This window comes from Brassica napus, chromosome A4, assembly GCF_020379485.1.
Source record: "Brassica napus cultivar Da-Ae chromosome A4, Da-Ae, whole genome shotgun sequence".
Lineage (NCBI taxonomy): Eukaryota > Viridiplantae > Streptophyta > Magnoliopsida > Brassicales > Brassicaceae > Brassica > Brassica napus.
In genome coordinates, this window is record NC_063437.1 from 12811833 (window position 1) to 12833182 (window position 21350).

General features: G+C 38.8%; 3 protein-coding genes and 1 non-coding gene across 4 annotated transcripts; all 4 read right to left on the reverse strand.

The window, feature by feature from the left end:
- Positions 1–4384: 4384 nt before the first annotated feature.
- On the reverse strand, positions 4385–5855 carry LOC106449808. The gene is made up of 3 exons (XM_022718153.2): positions 5324–5855; positions 4901–5245; positions 4385–4830 (listed from the first exon to the last, which is right to left on the reverse strand). Exons 1-3 carry the CDS (start codon positions 5427–5429, stop codon positions 4544–4546), a joined length of 738 nt encoding a protein of 245 aa, XP_022573874.2. The 5' UTR covers positions 5430–5855; the 3' UTR covers positions 4385–4543.
- Positions 5856–8030: 2175 nt separating this feature from the next.
- Positions 8031–14243, reverse strand: LOC106446455 (DNA (cytosine-5)-methyltransferase 1-like). Its single transcript, XM_013888189.3, has 11 exons — positions 14010–14243; positions 10795–13738; positions 10530–10694; positions 10235–10430; positions 10043–10154; positions 9802–9949; positions 9523–9720; positions 9161–9439; positions 8910–9071; positions 8606–8824; positions 8031–8331 (listed from the first exon to the last, which is right to left on the reverse strand). Exons 2-11 carry the CDS (start codon positions 13726–13728, stop codon positions 8185–8187), a joined length of 4560 nt encoding a protein of 1519 aa, XP_013743643.2. The 5' UTR covers positions 13729–13738; positions 14010–14243; the 3' UTR covers positions 8031–8184.
- A 1882-nt stretch (positions 14244–16125) lies between these two features.
- LOC125608453 lies at positions 16126–16250 on the reverse strand. Its single transcript, XR_007339347.1, has one exon. It is a non-coding gene; the product is annotated as a small nucleolar RNA snoR2/U65 (small nucleolar RNA).
- A 614-nt stretch (positions 16251–16864) lies between these two features.
- LOC106446456 (BAHD acyltransferase BIA1-like) lies at positions 16865–18559 on the reverse strand. Its single transcript, XM_013888190.3, has one exon. It carries the CDS (start codon positions 18370–18372, stop codon positions 17065–17067), a length of 1308 nt encoding a protein of 435 aa, XP_013743644.2. The 5' UTR covers positions 18373–18559; the 3' UTR covers positions 16865–17064.
- Positions 18560–21350: the final 2791 nt, after the last annotated feature.

Consider the following 21350-nt stretch of genomic DNA (forward strand, 5'->3'; position numbering starts at 1 on the left):
CCCTCCTCGATGTGAATTCTGCAGGTCTGTCAAGCACTCTTCTGAAGCTTGCCCCAGATCAACAGTACCTCAAGAGTCAAATGTTCCTAAACGTAATGGCAAAGCTCCTATCGCTAGTCAGTTCCCAATTGTTGGAACGGGTAATGATAAAGGTCCTGGTATAGCTAGAGCAACGCCAAAAGCACTGCCTAAGGAAAAGCCTAAAGCCTCAGCTCCTCCTCCGGCCTCTAACAAAAAAGGAAAGCGCCAGAATAATAAGCAATGGGCTCCCACTGAAGGTAATAAGCGCACTGATGCTGACTCAAGGGCTCAGATGTACCAGGCCGGACCTTCAACTGACCCAAAAACCATTACGCTAGATCTTGAAGAAGGAGAGATATGTGTTGATCTTCGTCCCATAAATCTGGACCCAGGTTCTCATGAGTCAGTTTCCCCTTCAGAAGAAGATGACCCTGGATCAGATGGCCCCTCAACTGAGGAAGAGAACTCAGATGATCTAGCTGATCAATACATCACAGTGATCTCTCAGAGATCAAGGAAGAAAGCTAAAGCTTTAGCAAGGGGCAGAGGCCCTTTAACCCTCTGATTTTTTCTCCCCTCCATGGATATTTTTTGTTGGAACATTAGAGGGTTCAACGATAAAATAAAACGAAGCGGATTTAGGAAGTGGTTTCGATCTAATAAGCCAATTTTCGGAGGCCTGTTGGAGACTCATGTCAGCGGTGTAAATGCTGCCTCGATCATCAGCAGAGTCTTTCCTGGATGGCATTATGAATGCAATTATGAATTCTCGGATTTAGGAAAAGTTTGGCTTCTGTGGCATCCATCAGTCTCTGTGTCAGTGCTCCAGAAATCTCTACAGTGTATTACGTGTTCGGTAAAACTGCCGTTTGTGTCAACTGAATTTGCTGTTACTCTTGTCTACGGGTCCAACCACAGGAAAGTGAGGCGTGAGCTATGGTCGGAGCTCTCTTTCCTGTCCTCATCTACCCATATTAGCCATGTTCCTTGGACAGTTCTAGGTGATTTTAATCAGATTCTTGAGCCATCTGAACACTCTTCAGCAAATGCGCCCTCTTCTTCTCGGGGAATGCGGGATTTCTTTAACTGCACAGTCACTGCGGGCCTCTCTGATCTGCCGTATTGTGGTAACTCTTTCACTTGGTCAAACAACCAAGGAGCTTCGGTGATATCTAAGAAACTTGATAGAATCCTCGTCAATGATGAGTGGCTCCGTCAGTTTCCAAATTCACTTGGTGTCTTTGGAGACCCTGGAATATCTGATCACAGCCCGTGTTGCGTCTATCTTGATACCACTGTTCCAAAAAAGAAGCTCCCTTTTAAGTTCTTTACTATGCTAAATGATAATCCAGAGTTTGGAATCATTATCTCCGAGTGCTGGAACTTTCTGAATTTTGAGGGAACAATGATGTTCAAGGTCTCCAGGAAGCTAAAGGAATTGAAGAGTATCATTAGATCGTTTAGCAAGGAAAATTACTCAGGGATAGAGAAGAGAGTAGTGGAAGCTTTTGCGACTCTTACTGAATGTCAGAGGATTCTACTCTCTTCCCCGACTCCTCAGGCGGGTATTGATGAGAGGTTAGCTTTTGAAAAATGGTCTGTTCTTGCTAAGGCTGAGGAGTCTTTCTTCTTCCAGAAATCTCGTGTTACTTGGATTGATAAAGGAGACTCCAATACCACCTTCTACCATCGGCAACTAAGAACAAGGACATCTCAAAACCAAATTATATTCCTCAACGATGATCAAGGAAATGTTTTAAGTACCAGAGAGGATATCATGAGCCATGTTGTTGCCTATTATGAGACGTTGCTTGGAGGAACCCCTTCTTTAACTCCATCCACTACAGCTGACCTCTCTAGTCTTCTTCAGTTTCGCTGCTCAGAGAATATTGTGACTTCCCTCCAAGCACCCGTCACTGCATTGGATATTCAGGGCACTTTCTTCTCCCTTCCAAAGAACAAAGCGCCAGGACCAGATGGCTACCCTGCAGAGTTTTTCACCGCGCACTGGAAGACTGTTGGAGACGATATGATCAAGGCGGTTCAGGAATTCTTTGTCTCAGGAAGGCTCCTGCAGCAATGGAACTCTACTATTATTACCCTCATCCCGAAGAAGCAGAATGCAGTTTTGATCTCCGACTTCCGGCCCATCTCTTGCTGCAATACCACTTACAAAGTCATCTCAAAACTGCTTGCAAACAGACTGAAGAAAGTGCTCCCTGCGGTGATCTCCAACACTCAGTCAGCGTTTATCCCAGGAAGGCTACTAGTCGAGAATGTTCTTATGGCTACGGAGTTGGTGAATGGGTATAACTGGAAGAACATCACCAAGCGATCCTTGCTCAAAGTCGACCTAAAGAAAGCTTTTGATTCATTAAATTGGAGCTTCATCCTACTCATCCTTCGTGTCTTGGGTTTCCCTGAATCCTTTGTCAGCCTCATCGCAGAATGTATCACTACCACGAGGTTCTCGGTCGCGGTAAATGGTGAGCTTGGTGGTTATTTCAAAGGCGCTCGAGGGTTAAGGCAAGGGGATCCTCTCTCGCCTTATTTATTTGTCCTTGCCATGGAAGTCTTTGCTCAAATGCTTAATAGGAATTTCGATGAAGGTACCATCGGATACCACCCTCAAGCGTCTGATCCTTCAGTCACTCATCTCGCTTTTGCTGATGATATCATGGTGTTCTTCGACGGACAGTATGGGTCTCTCCAGCAAATCACTCGGACTCTAGACAGTTTCTCTACCTGGTCTGGCCTGACAATGAATCGTGATAAGACTGAGCTATTTGTGGCTGGAATGAGCCAGACGGAAGTTACAGACATGACACGCCTAGGCTTTTCTCTTGGCTCACTTCCTGTTCGCTACCTGGGGCTTCCGCTAATGCATCGCAAGTTGCGCATATGCGACTATAGACCTCTACTGGATCAGCTAAAACGACGCTGCTCGTCATGGTCCTCAAGAGCTCTCTCATATGCAGGACGTAAGCTGTTACTCTCCACTGTCACCTTCGGTACTTTAAATTTTTGGTTCTCCTCTTTCATCCTACCAAAAGGCTGTATCAAAGCTATTGAGTCTATTTGCTCAAGGTTTCTTTGGAATGGAAACATCGCCAACAGAGCAGCTGCAAAGCTATCTTGGAAAACTGTTTGCCTATCTCGCTCTGAGGGTGGCTTAGGACTCCGAGACCTGCATACTTGGAATAAGACCTTGTCATTAAAGCTTGTATGGTTGTTGCACTCTGAATCTGAGTCTCTTTGGGCGAAATGGACCAAGAAGCACCGGCTGAAAGGGGCCAGCCTTTGGAGTATGGATGAGAAGAAACAATGTTCTTGGATCTGGTCTTCTTTATTGAAGCTTAGACCAATGGCTGAACAATTCCTAAGATGTGAAATAGGAGATGGTGCGTTGGCGTTCTTTTGGTTTGACTATTGGCTACCTTTAGGACCACTGATTGATTTCTTTGGAAGTGATGGACCTGCCCACATAGGCGTCCCTCTCTCTGCCAGAGTAAAGGAGTGTTGCACATCTACTGGCTGGTCCCTAAGACCTGCAAGATCTCCTAAAGCAGAGCAACTGCAAACCCTACTCTGTTCTATCACTCTGCCATCGTCAACAGACCGTCATGACGTCTTCAAATGGTATGTGAATGACAAATACCTTGATTCCTTCTCCACGAGTAAAACTTGGGAAGTAGTTAGACCTCGTGGAACTAGAGTGGATTGGGAGTCTGTTGTCTGGTTCAGTGGGCATATACCAAAGCATGCTTTCAACATGTGGGTTGCTAACCATGATCGACTACCAACCCGTTGTCGCCTGGCTGCTTGGGATACAAGCATTGTCAAAACGTGCCTGCTATGCGGACACTATGACGAAAGCAGAGACCACCTTTTCCTAAGATGCTCTTTCAGCGAACAGATATGGAAGGAGATCACCATACGCCTCGGCTACAGGCCGTTCTACTTCCACACCTGGACAGCTCTCATTGCCTGGCTCGATGCTGGAGACACAACGAGTCCTCTTATCCTCCGACGACTTGCTGCTCAGGCCACTATATACAGTATTTGGATCGAGCGCAACAACCGTCTCCACAAAGGTCTCACCTCCACTCCCCCTCGCCTCTGCAAAGACATTGACAGACTTCTCCGGAACGTAATTCTCGCAAGGAAGAACCGCAGCAAGTTCAATGGCCTAATGCAAGTATGGCTTATGCATGCTACCTAGTGTGATGTTGATTTTCTATCTCATCATTTAAGCCTTTTGTTGTTTTTTATCTTTTTTTGGCATCAATTGGCTTTACCGTTCAAATCGATATATTTAATTAGCCTTTTTGATGTATTATAATCATTGGTCCGTCCAACAGAATATGCAAATATCGATATATTCATCGAGCGTACGTGGTCATCCATCCCCAAATACAAACTGTTATAAGAAATTCATGCAACATAGACATATCAATAGATATACGTGCCACTTATTTAGACGGTCCTATATGTAGATGAACCTTTCGATCTATAACATGTTTTAAAGAGTCTTAATTGCAAACATAATAGTCTCACGGATATGATCGGCTGTTATGAGAAAGATTCCTGATTCTTCCTTGTTATCATCAACCTTCTCGACCTTGATGGTCCATTTCACGCAGCTACGGTTGTTATCACCTTTCTTAGGAGTGATAGTGACGGTTACTTCCATCATCTGGAAAATACTTTCATCATCATCGTACATATCGTCCGCCAAGTTAGGAGCGTTCCTGAAACTCACCGTAAATATCCTTTTCTGCTTTTTCGCGTTCTCCATGCGCACGTCATCTTTTGGTGAGCATAAAAAAGTTAGGGTTTGAAAATAAAAATATGAAGAAAACTAAGCAGAAAAGTTTACCATCATCGCTAAATTCGTTGACGTAACGTTTAAAGCATTCTTCCGCCGGATACCCAGCGTCGAAGGAGTTGTACTTAAAATTATCACCTTTAATATTATTGCCATCGCTTATTAAGATGTACGTGAGTAGAGATTCGACGATCACTGTTTTTCCGATGTAATTGTTAATGTCGTCGAACTCGAAGGTGTACTCCAGGCAGCTTTTTGTAATGTCTTCCTCCCTAGGAGCGACGGTGAATGTTGCAGTGACCATTTTGTAGCTTTTTGAAATTAAGGTCCCAAGTATGGTCACGGTAACGGTTCTGCTCGCAACATCCTCCGACAAAATTTCGAACCTCAAGTCCTCTACAGTCAAAACATATATAGCAATTAATTGATGATCAAGAGAATATGAAATGAAAGCTGGAAGAGTTTATCATTTACCAGCAGCATAAAAGAATGAAACATGACTTTTCTTTCTGATAAAATATTTGATGAATTCGTCTGCTGGAGATTGTATCTCAAGCTTCCCAGATTTGTGCGTTAACATTCTCTCTTTCTTAAGAAAAAAATATTAAGTATATGTTTTGTTGGTTTGATTAGAACCCTCTCTCGATTAATATATGTTTATATAGAGAGAGTGTTCTATGCAAATTGCTTCAACTAGTTACTTTTACTCATATAACTTTTTTCACCATATTGAATCTTTTTTCAAATTGCTTCAACAAAGGCTTCGGCAGTTACAATTTACTGACACTCAGTTAAATTCATTTGGCACATGGGAACATAAATAACTATGCAGACCAAATTAACTCTAACCTAGCGAATTAATTTACGCTGTAATTGATCGTGTATATATTTTCTCGTAAAGTGGTCAAAATTGGGCACAAATTTCTGACGATCGTAAATTGGTCAAAATTTAATCACAAATTACTGACCAATTTTTAACCAGTTTTGTTTGTTGTAATTTCCGACCACTTTTTGTCCACTTATTCTAATCGTCATTAAATGGTTATTTTATGGTCGGAAACATATTTGACCAATTTATGTGGTCAGAAAATTGGTTAGAATTCACTATGTTTTGTTGTAGTGCAATAGCTGCTGAATAGATAAGGATATAATATTTGAAAAATGATTTCGAAATATTTGATTTGAATACATAAATTATCATAAAAGGTTATATATTTGGATTCTTAAAATTATTCATACAAATTTTCAAAAAATAATATAATTATTAAATATTATGGAGTAAGCGCTTGTTACTACAAATCTTGTGGTAACAGACATTCTTTCCTTTTTAAAGCGTTTTAGTTTATAAGTCCGGTACTTTTTTTTTTTGAACTTATATAAGTCCGGTACTTTTGACGAAAATAACGTGTAATGGGATGTGAGGATGTATCATATGCTTTTGTGAGTCGTCAGTGAAAGTGATGTTCCTGATTAACAAATACTAATAAAACAAGTGAGGGTAAAATATTTCAACAGATAGTTTCTCAAAATAGAAATGGTTCTCATCAATTTTCCATCTTTCTCTCTTTTATTTATTTATTTTATTATAATAATAGCAAAAGAATGCATCAGAATCTACCATTTTGTTGTGCGCAAAAAAAAAAACTACTATTTTGTTGTTTTATAAAGAGTTACATTAATAAATTGTACCTAACATCCACCCACCACTCTCAACGAATGTGGTCATGCATAGAAAATTATAAACAATTACACTAAATAATTTTAAGTAATCTTCACACAACTTTTTTTTTTTTTTTTTTTGAACAAGTAATCTTCACACAACTAACTTTTCATCCTGTTGTGTAATGTTTCTAAATTTAACAAAAAAGGCTAACCATTTAAATTTGTTTTACCCATGAAAATAACCATTTAAATTAAAGTTACCCATTTAAATTTAAGGGTGTTTGATTTGACTAGTGTGACACCCAGATTTATTATTTACACTTCCAAAATATATAATTTTGAGTTTTTTTCCAAAATTCAATTAGACAATGGTGGAGGCCAAACGTAAAAAAACTCTAGTTTGCCTTTAGAATTTGCATATATATATTTTCGAAATAAATTTTTGTTTTTTTTGTTAAAAGGCATGATATATGTTATATTACATACAAATATTGTTTCATTATAAAGATTTAAATGGTTATTGTAAGTAAATATTAAAGTTATAAACATAAAAACAATAAAAAGGGATATTGAATATATAATTAAAATTAAATTGCTGTAAAATAATTAGAAATAAATACGTAATAAGTTTTGTAATTTTATATATGAAAATTAATAACTTAATAAATAAGAAGTTTTTGTCCTAAATTAGTTTTTAGATCAAACTAAGTTTATTTGTTTTGTCAAAGAAACTAAGTTTTTATAAATTAATTTTTAATTAAAAATATCAAAATCATGACATTATTAGTTTAGAGAAGTTCTAATAAAATAGATATTGAATGTTTTTTTTTTTGAGCAAAAGAATGTTTTTATTTATGGATCAATAATGCAGTAAACACGTCAAGAGGAAAAGTGCCATGTAACTGTGAAGGCCATGTCGCGTACGAGGTTGATAATAAGTGCTCTTTACCTAAATGCGAAAAAGATTGCAGACGTGGTGGTCCTTTGAGACCGGCATATTCACCGTTCGACAAATAAGTTAACAACTCATGAAAATAACTCAACGGTGCAGATGTGTTACTTGCAAAAAAAGTGTAGACCCGACAAATCGAATGTGCTGCTACAAATAATATTTCATTATTATCCTCCATCAGTAACAAATCGTATGTGCCACAAATAATCACACATGATGTTGGAATTTGTTTTTAACGAAATGACTCGAGACTATTTTTAGAGAACACGTTCATTAGAATGAGGTTCTGTTCATAGATTGATGTGACCTACTACTGCGATCGTAATTCGCAGCATGTTGTTCTTCGTACGATTAAGCAGCGCAATAAATAAAACTACAACGAAAGCAACTTTAATGATACTGAATGTAGCCGTCAAAGACAAGAAAACAGAGTTGCCGCTGTCCTGATATGTTTATAAAACAGAACCTATTTATGAATGTTAATCATGATGTAAATGCAGGCATCACGTATCTGTATAACATCAATAAAATAACACAAGAAAACAAAAAAAAAAACACAAGAGCAACGATAACGACAATGTTTCGTCGAACACAACTTCGAATCAAGAAACTATATAATATAAGTATGACAATTGAGTTTCAAGAGTTTTACCAAAAAAAATTGAGTTTCAAGAGATGAGGTTTATAACAATGAATAAATTATAAAGAAAAAAATGCAAAACTAATTACTTTTGGCGAAGTTGTTGAGCTGTACTGCTTCTTTGAGCTTGCGACCAAGAGCAAAGGCCAAAGGGGGAGGCACTGCGTTCCCAATCTGCCTATGCTTGTGTGCTATGTCCCCTTCGAACTCGTAGCTATCCGGAAACCCCTGCCAAATAACATATGTCATGCCTTTTAAAAGCTACATAACACAATACTTACTCCCTTTCTAAATATTTTGACATTTTTACAGATTTTTAATATGCTAATTTTAGTTTTCAATGTCAAATTTATTAACTTTTGTGTTATGTAGCTTTTGTTGTATCGTAGTTAAAGAGATTTTTATTTTTATTTTAAAGTAAACGTAAAAAATATTTTATTAATTTGCCAACGCGATCCTAAAAAGTTAACTAATAAAGAGAAAAAGGAGGTTCATATATTACCTGAGATCGGGCGCATTCACGGACAGTGACGATCCTGTCTTGGTCAGGATGGAAGCACTTACCAACCATACCCATGGGACCAGGTTTAGTGACGCAAGTTGGAAAGTTGCCTTCCCAATCTAACCTCCCAAACAGTCCTTTCCACTGCTTTTTTTTACCAGGTTTCGCTGCTAGACACCCTGGAATCAAATCCACCACCAGTCCAGTAGATAACGTCACCTGTAATTAGAGTGTTAAAAATAATTGAGTTTAGTAAAGTTTGTCTAGGCGGATATGCATAAGAGTCTTATTATAGGACTCTGACCTTTTCATCTGGGAGGTCACGCCAATCAGCACCTGACCTCTTCGGGATTCTTTTACATCGGATGAGGTTGTGTTCGTTCATCGTTTGGCTAAGGTGATCAGTGGGAACATTCTTGTTTCCTCTTATCTCCTTTTGGAACCACGAGACTGGATCAGTTTCATACTGCAACAACACACAAGACATATTTTGATATGTGTCATATCATAAAAACACTTCTTTCTCCTGATGTGTGTGTGTGTGTTATATCATACCTCTTTGTCTATATTGGATTCTCCATTCTCTACAGGTGGAAGATCGCCGATTGTGTCTCTCACGGTGATTGGACGGAAAGGTGCTCCCTGTTGAGTACTACGAACAGCAGCATAGCGTAAACCTTTGGATAGTGAGATATTCAGCTGTGAAACATTAAAGACATGCATCGGCTCAGGCCATTCGGGAAGAACTTCTTCCGGTGCAGCTGCCCATATAAAAGCTCTTTTGCGAGATTGAGAAACCCCATATGCACCTGCCTCCAACACCCCAAATCTCACCTGACAAAACATCATATTAGCACACACTTTGAGAATTCTATTTCCACATTGCAATGCTTACAGAGAGCATGAGTCTTTTTTACCTGGTAACCCATTTCGAGAAGAGAAGCCAGAGTGAGTTTAAACATCTGCCCTTTACTATATGAGACAAAGTTCCTCACGTTCTCCAGGAGAAAGTACCTTGGCCGGAAATAATCAACAAAAGACAAGAATGCCAATACCATTTGACACTGAATTTTACTCCATGGGCTTTGGCTGAACCGGTTCATACCAGAGAATCCCTGCCAAAATTGCATAGATTAAAGTCTCTTCTTCACTTATGCAAACGAGAAACAATCTTAATATATAATATATGTATATACCTGACATGGAGGGCCTCCGTTGATGAAATCTACTTGACCAGGCAGTGGCAGAGTACGCTTCTGGTTCTCATCAAGTTTAGCAGCGAGTTCATTAGCTTCTGTAGTAGAGATACACTCATCTTGATCTCCACATTTCTCCATTATAGCCCTGCAGATAATCTCAAACAACTAATCACAACACAAGAAACATCCACATTGAGAGAGAGAGTAAAGCGCTGTATCTTGTCGACTAATTAATTACCTAAGAGTCACATTGCAGTTATCAACAATAACTGTTGTTTCGGGATGGTTTTTTCTAAAAGCCTCCCCAGCTGGCCCTTCATACTCGATCGCCCACTTTGTTGCAGATACACCTTGCACATAACAAAAGCATGAACATGATACAACCTTTTTTTTTTTGGTTGATAAAGTGTTGACAGAAGATAATACGTACCTGCTTGTTCCAGTCCCTGAGACAGGCCACCACAACCAGCAAAAATATCTAGGGTCGCCAGACGCATCTCTTTAGGTAACTCATCAGGCTTGACAATACCAGAACCAGTTTCACTCTCTACTCCCTTCCCCTTTTTCTTTCTTAAAAGTGCGTCGTCCTTAACTGTAGAGTACTTCGGCTTGGTACTGAGGGGCAACTGTTACAAGATAGTTAAGAGAAAGTACATTTTAATTTTAATTTTGTATTGGAACAGCAACAATCATAACAAATGAGTTATATAAACAATATTATATACCTGCTTGACGGAACCTTTAGATGGGTCGTATATTTGTTCACAAAAGAAAATGTTCTCCGATATTGGAAACTCACTACAAGAAGGCATATCTTTCTTCTTCCTTACTTCACATTTTCCCTTTAGAGCCTCTGGTTGGACAACAAATGTGTCCTCGCTGTAATACACCTAAAACAAATTGCAAAAAAGGAAGAAAAAGAAACAGAGTTAAAAAGATTGTAAGATAAACTTATGAAGCATATTATATTACAGAACAAACAATTGCTACCTCTCGGATATCTGAAGCATAGGCCTTTCGTTCAGATACATCTTCAGGCCTATAAAACCTTCGGACGTTAACCTCAAAGGAACCCTTTCTAGATTTCTTTGGGACAATGATCTCAACAAGTTGGCACACAACAAAGGCTCTTAAACCGATGTTCCGCCCTGGCTTAAACTTCCCATTAGCCTTCTTCGATCCATCGATACAGTCGGGGTATACGTAGACAAAATCATCAGCGCAGTAGTCAACCCCGTAGGAGGAAAAACCAGTCTTTGAAGCGTTGAGTTTGATCTTTTTCCTCTCCACTTCATCCTCTCTTAATCTGCATGAAGTGCATGACCCAGAAGCACAGCCCATATCACTAAGTGGAAGACTAAAGAAACCTCCTCTCTCAGGCGAATACAAACTCTTGCAGAAGTACTCCGTAGGCAAGTCTTTCGCTTTTCGTTCTTCAGCTCTTGCCCGGTCAAGCTTATCCGCAACGGCGTCCTCTTTTCTAAACTGATGTCCCCATGGCCTCGTTCGAATCTCGAAACAGACTGTTCCTTTTACGTCCTTGAACTGTACAGTCATGCATTTGTTCGTCAAAAAGAGTTCCCTCTCGTTAGCAGCATTCTCCAGAACAGTCTCGGACCCTCTTTGTAAAAGTCTTCCATGTAGCATTTTGCAGTGATCCGAACTTTCAAACATGTACTCCACAAAGTAGATGGCCTGACTTCCGCTGACTTCCGCGATGACAGCACCACCTACAGCCACTCTTTCCCCTTCGAGGAGGGCTTGTCGATAGAGAGGCTCACCAGCAGAAGTTCTTCCTACACTCTCACCATCCCATCTTGTTTCCATTTTTCCACATTTGCCTACAATTTTCTTTGGAAGCGTATGAGCCTCTTCGACCTCAGCAGCTTCAGGTTCAGTTTCCTCTGCGTCGTCATCTTCATTTTCCTCCTCGTCCTCCTCCTCATCCTCTTCAGCCTCTTCCTCCGCACCAACTGCCTGCAACGGCTCCTCTGGAGAGTAAATGGAGTAAAACTCCCCCCAGATTCTGTTGATCAGACGCGTTGTTGTCGCTTGCATAGCCTTCCTCTTGGAGACAGGTGCCACACCCGCCCTTGGGTTCAAATTCACTTTCAGCAAAATCTTCTTCTTCTTGATGGTCCATCTTGTGTTGTGCTTCTCCGCCCTTTTATTCGCGAGCCCAGTAATAAACGCACACCTTCTGATCTCCTTGTTAGGAAACTCCGAAAACATCTGCAAGATTATCTGCCCGTGGCCAACCACGTATCTGTCAACAGCCGCGCGGTCAGACGAAATGTAAGCCTTATGGTTACTCTCGAACTCACACACTCTTCTTACGACATCTTCAAACGAAAGCTTCGCCATTCTAGTTTGCTCCTCCAGCAGAGCAAAAACGCCGACCGCAACCCTCGCTGTTTTCAGAATAGGTTCGAACCAAGGGACGTACTGCTTTGACGGTTTCCCAAGTCGATACCAGGCCGCATCTGTTCGTATCGAAACCGAGACCGTTGACACCCCATACTCAATCATCCATTCCTTTATTTGACTGAGGAATATAGGTATCCCACCATGTTCCTCTGACGGCATAGAGGTAGCAGGATCATCTAGATCAATCCAGATCCCTTGATCATCTGCCATCAGACCGGATCCAAAGATGGTCACATCGATATCAGCACAAGTCTTCATCGGGAGAAGCTCCAGGGATATCAACCGTGAATCAATGTCGTAAAGCGCCCAGTTTTGAAGCATCTTACGAGGCAGGTCGTCGATGTCAACCTCGTAGTCGTCGTCATGGTATAATAAAAGCTCGTCTGTTTCTACTTGGGAGTTCTTGTAATGAGCTGGGAGAGGATAATCATTGGCGATCTCATCTTCAGTGGTCATTATGTATCCGTTCTTTGAAACAGAAGCTAAGCTGGTGTGTTTTCTGGGGCGTTGCATGGATTTCATATACTCTTCGTCTTGTACAAGTCGAGCAAATTTTTCATCCTCGTCAACCATGTGTTGATCAGATGACATGGCCTTCCTCTCCGCAGCTCCATCAATCCTTAGAACCCCATTAGAAGGCTGACCAGCATCATATTCAAGTATGCTACTACTACTAGCATCCCTGAGAGCAACGAGTACAGGAATCTCAACAAATCTTGCATCATCTTTCTTGGCCGTATCATCTAAACCGGCGAGCTGGTTATATATGAACTCTCCTTGGGATATAACGAAATTTTTGATGGCCAAGTAATCGCTAGAGAAGCACTTAGTCTCGAGGCTCATAGCCCTCGCAACCGCCACGAGCAACTCATCAAGACTCATCAAGTCAGAGTTGGCCACTTTCTTGTAAACCTCTACCGAGGCATACGCCTTCTGGAAGAAATAATCATACACCTTCTTGTAGGTGGTAGCAGGCTTAACGCATTCGTAATCTGCCAGAGAGGTCGTCACCCATACCACCGGGGAGCCATCTTCATACCCGGAGATACTCCAATTATCAACGCGTCCAAACCCTTCGCACCTCACACCCTTCGCTCTCTCCTTGTCAGAGCATTCACCTGAAGGCAAGATCACACCTGTGATGAACATGTCGACATGTTCAACCATCTCCACAGCCTGCGAAACTCCTTCGGTATCATGCAAAACGAAATCGGTCAGTCTCCTGGTTTGGTGAGGCTCGTGGCCGCCGCCGCTCTGGGGAGAAGAAGCTGTCAAGTGTAGAGCTACAATCTCGTCATCCACAGTCTGATGGTGCTTTGCTGCAACGGTGGCGGATTTCTCGGAGATGCGGATGGATTTCTCCTTGAAGTTTGTGCATGCTGCGGCTCGCTTTGGCCTCGTCTTCCTCGTGGAGAGATCATCGTCGTGATCTGTCTCTTTGCTCTCTGGAAGAGGTCTCTTCTTTTGCTTCGCAGCCTTGGTTCCGTTTCTCACCATTTTCCAAAACCTACAGAAAAAAAATACTCAAAATCATGATCAAAACCTAGAAATGAGAATCAAACATTACATCGCCTTGAAACAACAATAATCACAGAAATTTAAGTAGAATCCTTCGAATCTAGGTTGGAACAGTGAGCAATTTGAAAATCGAAGCAGAATAAAACATACGATATAAGCTTCAGGGTGGATCGTTTGAATTTAGGTTAGAATGATGAGCAGCGAGAGAGGTAGGGTTTAACAATGACTCTACTTTGAGATCGGAGCAGAAGAGAGCTTACGTTAGGTTACGGAGAGATCGAGAGGAGAGCGAATGAGTGAGTGAGGAGGCTATGACTAGGTAGGTAGGGCTTGAGGATGGGTTGAAGAGTATATAAGAAGGAGATGAGACAGAGTGAAACGACGCGCGGCTATCATCGGCGCTTAAACATTTTTCGTAAAATAATAATTAATAAAAAAAACTTAAAAATAATAAGCCCGCCTTGATTGTCTTTCGCATTGGCATGAATAGTGTGTACACCTTGGGAAATTTTATTTTATTTTTGGGCAAACGAGATAAAACAACATTTGAAGTTGCGACTGGATTGTCGATTTTTGGAATGAAATAATGTAAAATTTCTATTTCATTTATTCCGCAGTAATTTTTACCATTTGTAATTAATGAAATGTTCATTTCGTCAGTTCCATAAAAAAGTAAACAAAATTTAAAAGAATCATTTACTTACAATTTTGGTCATGAATACATGGAAAGAAATATATTCCATTTTTCATCATATTTCATTCCTTTATTTCATTTTTATTCTACTAATTCTATTTTATATTTAACAGTTACACCTAATATTTTTTTTTGGGAGCATGATTTTTCGTTTTAGGCGAAAAACAAAATTTATGTGTTTTGGCGGAAATGAAAATTTGTTTTTGGTGGAAAAACCAGATTTTACGTTTTGGTGAGAAACAATTTTTGTGTTTTTGGCAAGAAAACAAAATTTTATGTTTTGGTGGGAACATGAAATTTTACGTTTCTGAGAGAAAAATAAGATTTTACTTTTTGGAAACCGAGTTTTTGTGTTTTTGATAGGAAAACAAGTTTTTTTTTCTAGTGGAAAATGAAATTCTATGTTCTATAGGGAAAACGAGTTTTGTATTTTGGTGGGAAAACGAGTTGTGTTTTGGCGGGAAACTATTTTTTTGTGTTTTGGGAGGGGGGGAGGGGGAATGAAATTGTACGTTTTAGCGGGAAAAACAAGTTTTCGTTTTGGTGGAAAAATGATTTTTTTTTGTTTCTAGGCGAAAAAACGAGTTTATGTTTTAGCAGGAAAACAAGTTTTGTTTTTTTAACTGGAAACTGAATTTGGCTTTTTGGCAGGAAAACAAATTTTGTTTTTGCTAGAAAAACAAGTTGTGTTTTCCTATCAGAAAAATGAAATTTTAGGTTTTGGTGGTAAAATAAATTTTACGTTTTGGTGGAAAAACGATTTTTTGCCTTCTTTTGGGAAAATGAGTTGTGTTTTTGCGAGAAACAAAGATTTTTTTTTGTTTCGACATGAAAATGAAATTTTTTGTTTTGGCGGGAAAATGATTTTTTGCGTTTTGGTGGGAAAATGAGTTTTGTTTTGGCGAGAAAATGATTTTTGTGTTTTGGCGGAAAACAAATTTTTTGTGTTTTGGTGGGAAAAAAAAAACAAGTTTTGTGTTCTTGGCTGTGTAAAACGAGTTTTTTTTGTTCTTGGCACGAAAATGAGTTTATTTTTAGCGGAAAAAACTTTTGTGTTTTAGTGAAAACATTCTTAAAGATATCCCATATAAACCAAGATGGCAATAGGTGCAACACGTTCGGTTGATCCTAGCCTAATGCTGAATCAATTAATCAAATATTAATTAATGGAAAACTAGGTTTTCATAAGTTTGTCAATAAAAAAGCTATACTTTTTTGTAGGTCAAGACTTCAAAAAATTTGCTTTTTTTGTTTAATGAACTTTAAATTTACCAAATTATTTCCGTCGTCCACCTTCATGCAAATTTATAACCTAATTTTCAGTTGTCTCTGATTTCCCATTGATTCTTGTCAACTTCTTTGTTTTTACATAATCTTAATAGATCTACAACTAAACACTCGATTTCAAACTATCAAAACTTAGAAAATGATTATGTTGATAACCTTGATTTGTCGCCCAGATAGGTCAAAATCGTGGCAGTTACCCATTGTAAAAGGCTTCTCAGCGGTTTTATTCGTTGTCTTGACCGTGTGTTTTGAACCTGATTTAAAATTATGTTATGATCCGTATTATATATGGAATAATGTAATGTAAATAGAATCAATTTTTTTTAATTTAAATATGTTTTTCAGATTTAAGAAATCAAATAAGTTTTGATAAAAAATGTAAATTTTTTGATAAAAAATGTAATCGCCAAAATGGCCCAGTATATCACAAGATCAACAGGTTCCTATCAGAAAATCGAAACACGAACATATGTTTATGTCCAATGTACAGAGCCGGTCCTTGCTAATCCAGGACCAGACACAAATTAAAAAAAATGGCCGCTTTTGAGGAGGCTTGAACCTTGGTTGGACTAAACAAGTCCAATGCATTCAGATTTTGCCATTAGAATAAAGGAGAATTTTGAAAAAATGTGGCCGAAATTATCTTTGTAATAAAACGGCCGGAAGCAGTGACTTCCTTGGCTTGGTCCAAGAGTCGGCTCTACCAATATAGCATCAACGATCACATCAAGAAAAGCTATCGTCGCCTGTGGCTTCTGACAGTTCATCAGAATCAGAACAAATAAGCTTCAAACCCTAAGTAGAAGAAGTTGAACGCAATCAACTGGATGCAATCTTGGTTAAATCAGCCGCTGCTAGTATGAATAGAATATCAGAGAAGAGTTTAAATAATGTTTTAATTTAAATATTTATATATATATATATATATAAAAGAAAAAAAATATAGTTGTTAGTTACTAATTTAATGAAACATATTTTAGTCATTTTGACCTTTATAGACTCGTTTGAGAACAAAAAGATGTTTTAAAACTAAGTTTGGGAATGCCTAGATCTACAACCAACAAAAAGTTCTGAATTAAAACGACTTGAAGTTTAGGGAATGTCTAGATCTATCTTAGAAAGTAACTGGAAAAGTAAGAAATTGACAACAACAATGTAAAGTAAACCTTATTGAGCACATACAATTGCTGTAAACACATCAAACAACATGAAATTTGAAATGGTTATCAATTTATTCAAGCAAATAACAAAAGCCAGTTAAAAAGAAATTTAAACCAAGAATTGGATATTTTTAACCCTTTTCCTCCAACGATAATAACATATGGCCATTTTGCTTAGATTGTGATGGGGGGATTTAGGACAGCATAAGCAAGCAACTCTTGGTCATGGACAAACACAGACATGACTTCTGCAGGTATGTTTATCCATGCTTCCACACCTTCACCATCCTTTGAGTCCATCAGCGAAACATACACCAATTTGTCATAGACGGTATGTGTAGCTGATCCCATCCAGACCGGACTACCCCACCCGAAGTCAACCCCGTAGAAAGGCTTACCGAGCCAGCTAGACGTTGTGTATATGTCTATGTCCGGTTTGAACACCGCCGCCTGACTTCCCATCATGTTCAACAAACCCTGACTAAGTGTATTGCTTTGGACATTATCTTTTAACATCTTGTCGACTTCTTCTTTGGCCGTCCTGAATGCGGCCACGGTTTCATGTATTTCAACTTCGCTCTCTGCGTCTTTCTTGAGAAAGAATGCTGTCTGAAGGTTACCAATAGCGTCCGGTGACAAAACACTCGAAGGAACCTTAAGCCGCAAGTCTACGGCTACATACATGACCGCTGACCTTGGAGCCATCAGGTTAGACCGCGAGGCCTTTGTAACACATTTCCAGATAAGTGACGTGATAGCTTCCACACGTGTAGGCATTTTGACGCTTTCGCTAGCTGCTTTGCGTTTGAGTTCAGCGATCTTAGAGGACTCAAAGACGAAACGGTTCATTGCACACTTTATTGAGTTCGTTGTTCGGGACTGTGAAGCCATGTGCGGAGGAGCAGGGGGATAAATGGTGGCCTCAGCGAACTGATGAGGACCCACATTTGAGTTCTTGTTAGCCATGGTCTCTGACCAATCTGTTACCAAGGTAAGCAATGAAGCCGCGTCACAGATCCTGTGAGAGACGTTGACCGAGACAGCTACTCCTGATCCAGATCCGAAGAAGGTGACACCGACACTCAACAATGGCCACCCCGATGGGGAATCTCCGTCCTCGATCTTGGGACGGAGTTCCGCCAGATAGTCAACGTTGAGGGTTTTCAAGAACTCGGGGAGAAGGAGATTGGTGCGTGCCTCAGTGAAGACGGCTCCTTTGTCGTTGCAGTTGATGGAGACGCCTTCTATCTCTCCAGCGAGTGGATATAAGCGTGAGAGAGTCTCGGACAAAGAGCTTTTCAGTTTCTTTGAGATGACCTCGGGCGACGCAGTGACTAGGTCTTCAGATTTATAGAGGAATATGGTTGAGAAGTACATTGCGGGAATGGACATATCGAGAAGAGAGAGCTGAATGTGATTATGAGGTGAGGGTGTAGCAGGTTTGATCACTTCTCTCCCCATCACCTCTATCTCTAAGTCCATTTCCACTGGCAAAAGCTAAGAATGCTTAAAGCTTTGAGAAGAGGAGGTGATGGAAGAAGCAATGGATCTATCTACCTTTTATATACCTTTATTTTTGTCAATGCATCTACAATAGAAGATGTTTCCGCAAATTTTAAAGGAAGGTTAATAATGATTTTTCTAACCTGGTTTTGTTAAATGTTACGTAAGTTTTCTACTTAAAGAACGAATATTATAAGGTAAATTAGAAAATATTAAAAACTTCGAATCTTTAAACACGTAACAATTTAATAGAGAGTATTTTATTGTACTAATATACAATAAGTACAACTTGAGAAAGGAACATGCCAGCACGTTGACTCTAACATAATTGATTTCAGTCATGATTAGTTTATACATGTCTGTATTTGATTGTAACTTGTGAAAAGAACATGCCATCCTACGCTGAACTCCCCGGATCAGTTGGTTGAAGCGAATCATATGGTTGTTACGTTTGAAGTTTTAATACATTTTGTTTGAGTTTTAGGACATTTTGTTGGATTCAAGATTGTATTTGACATTGGATGCCCTTTATCCTTCGGAGCATAATTAACTTCGGTCTCTTAGCTGAAGTTTTTAATTTATGATTTGATTTTTTTTATACTTTTCGGTTAAAAAACAGTTTTTATATCTCTTATTTAATAGATAGTTCTTGGTTTTTCTTAATTAAAATTTAAGAAAAGACAAAAAAACGGCTCAGAACATGCACAATGGTTAACAATTTTAGCGTTTCTCAGAAATTAAAATAAATGAAAAATGCAAAAAGTAATCGAAAAGCAGGAGAGATGCAATAATTAACTCTTCCCAGAGAGATAAGAGCTTATAAAGATATTTGTCACTTTTTCTTTGGTAATTGATTTTTTAATATTAATTCTGTTTTTTCAAGAAACTCAATATGTTCTCACCGATGCTGATGCCCTCATGGTCTCATAATCAAAGTTTTTTTACCAAAAAAAAAAAAACTTGCCATGGCGTTGTCTCTGTCAGAATTGATTGCTATCGTGTTTAGTTTTCTGTTTGAACCCGAGTTTTGACACCAACACTCCCGTAGAAGTGGATTATTAGCAAAGAGAAAGTCAAATGTGTTAGTTGGCAAATCACCTAGTATCGCGGAGTCAAAGCCAAATACGAGAAGCACATGTAACAGAAACGGAGAAAACAACAAAAGCACGTTTCTATTATCTTATAAACGGAGAAAACTAAAAATAATTATTTTAACAAATTATTGGGCCAAGAAAATATGTATTGGTTAACTAAAGACAAATTAACAAAATAAAATTGATTCATCAAATATAATTAATATCAAACACACATAAATCCTATAATAAAATAAATGAAACTAAAGGATGAAAACACTGCATTTTAGATGTTGTACGAAGTCAAATTATATGACATATGATCAGAAGATTGTGTGTCACTACGATATATTTTAGCTCTAAATTTGATAACTTAAATCACTATTTTTTCTATGTTTCAAAGTAATACATATTTTAGATTTTTAACACATATTAATAAAACATATTAGATTTTAATGTTAAATACATAACTTTGTGAATATCTATTTCTCATAATTTTAAAGTAATAAAATTTAATAAATTCATTTAATTTTTAAAAAAATTATAACTAATCATATTTAATTGATAAAAATACATTAAAAATACAAAATCATATTTTTGAAATAATTTAAAAAAACATAAATCTTTATGAAACCGGAGGGAACATATCACAAAGCTTAATGTCTAAACCCTAGAACATTCACATTCAAAAATCTATATTCTAATTTTAAATCATTTTGCCCTAATAATATATGTATTTTTATATTTTTAATGATTGCTATTTTGATCATTTTTGTCTTTGTATACTACTTTTAAAATAAAAAATGATTTAGAAAAATCGTAGGATATTTTTCTTGAATAAATTCAATTAACTTGTGCAGTTGTGCTTAAGTTATTTCCACAACGTGCAACTTACATTTCTCACTAACTTATGCCTTCGGCCCAGTCACAACAACTATACATGCCCAGCGAAAAGTCAAGTCCGACCTCTGAAACTCTGCAACAAAAGCAAGAGAGGAAGGGGGGGGGGGGCGGCGGTTCAACGGTAATAACATTTGTCGTGTCCAGCTAGCCAAAAAGGAAACTTCAAGGAAGCTGCCCTCAGGTCTGTGAAATAGATTCGATCCTCTCAGATCCCTAGGTATCGAGTGATGATTGTTTAGTCCCAGTATATATATAAAAAAATGTAGCTTCACAATGTAAGGCTAAACCAAAAACGTTGAATAAACAGAGCACAGTTTTGATATCAGAGCCATTCATACCTTAAAAATAAGTGTGAGAAATGTGGTCATTTCGGCCATAAAAAATCAAGATGTCTGCAGTCTGAATCATTGGATCTGGGATTCACTGCATCTAATCAGGTTGTGAAAGAAGTGGGTCTAGCACCTACCGAAGCTGTTACTCCCGTTGCTGCTTATGATAAACCTTCAACATTACCTCTTACTAATACTCATGAGGAAGTAGCTTCTGATACTCCAACTCTTCCAAGTTCAGAAACAGAACCTGAAGCCACAACTCCATTTGAAGTTGTTGCATCTGAAGCAACATCTCCTGCTGCTGCGTTTCAAAGCGTCATCCCTACCCTGCCTCCTGCTGTTGCAGCTGATGCAACTTCTCTTGCTGCGTTTCAAAGCGCCATCATCCGTACCCCACCTCCTGCTGTTGCATCTAATGCAACTTCCCCTGCTGCGTTTCAAAGCGCCATCCATACCCCATCTCATGGCTCATCTCCTGCTTTGGTAACTTTCTCTTCTACTTCTTCAGATTTAGTGACTGAGAATGTTGAAGGAGGTGTCTTTGGTAGCCATTTTGCTGCATTACATTCAGAGTTTTCAGGGTTTGAAATGGGAGATCCTTCTCAAAGGACTCGAGGAGGTCGACCAATTAAACCAACACAAAAAGTTC

Excerpts from the sequence above, each read along its gene's own strand:
- LOC106446455 (XM_013888189.3), bottom strand. The coding sequence starts at position 13,728 with ATGGTGAGAAACGGAACCAAGGCTGCGAAGCAAAAGAAGAGACCTCTT. Across the intron at positions 10,695-10,794 it reads ATGCTTCAGATATCCGAGAG|GTGTATTACAGCGAGGACAC; the intron begins GTAGCAATTGTT and ends AATTTGTTTTAG. Across the intron at positions 10,155-10,234 it reads TCAGGGACTGGAACAAGCAG|GTGTATCTGCAACAAAGTGG; the intron begins GTACGTATTATC and ends GTTATGTGCAAG.
- LOC106446456 (XM_013888190.3), bottom strand. The coding sequence starts at position 18,372 with ATGGACTTAGAGATAGAGGTGATGGGGAGAGAAGTGATCAAACCTGCT.
- LOC106449808 (XM_022718153.2), bottom strand. The coding sequence starts at position 5,429 with ATGTTAACGCACAAATCTGGGAAGCTTGAGATACAATCTCCAGCAGAC. Across the intron at positions 5,246-5,323 it reads TTCATTCTTTTATGCTGCTG|AGGACTTGAGGTTCGAAATT; the intron begins GTAAATGATAAA and ends TTTTGACTGTAG. Across the intron at positions 4,831-4,900 it reads CAACGAATTTAGCGATGATG|ATGACGTGCGCATGGAGAAC; the intron begins GTAAACTTTTCT and ends GCTCACCAAAAG.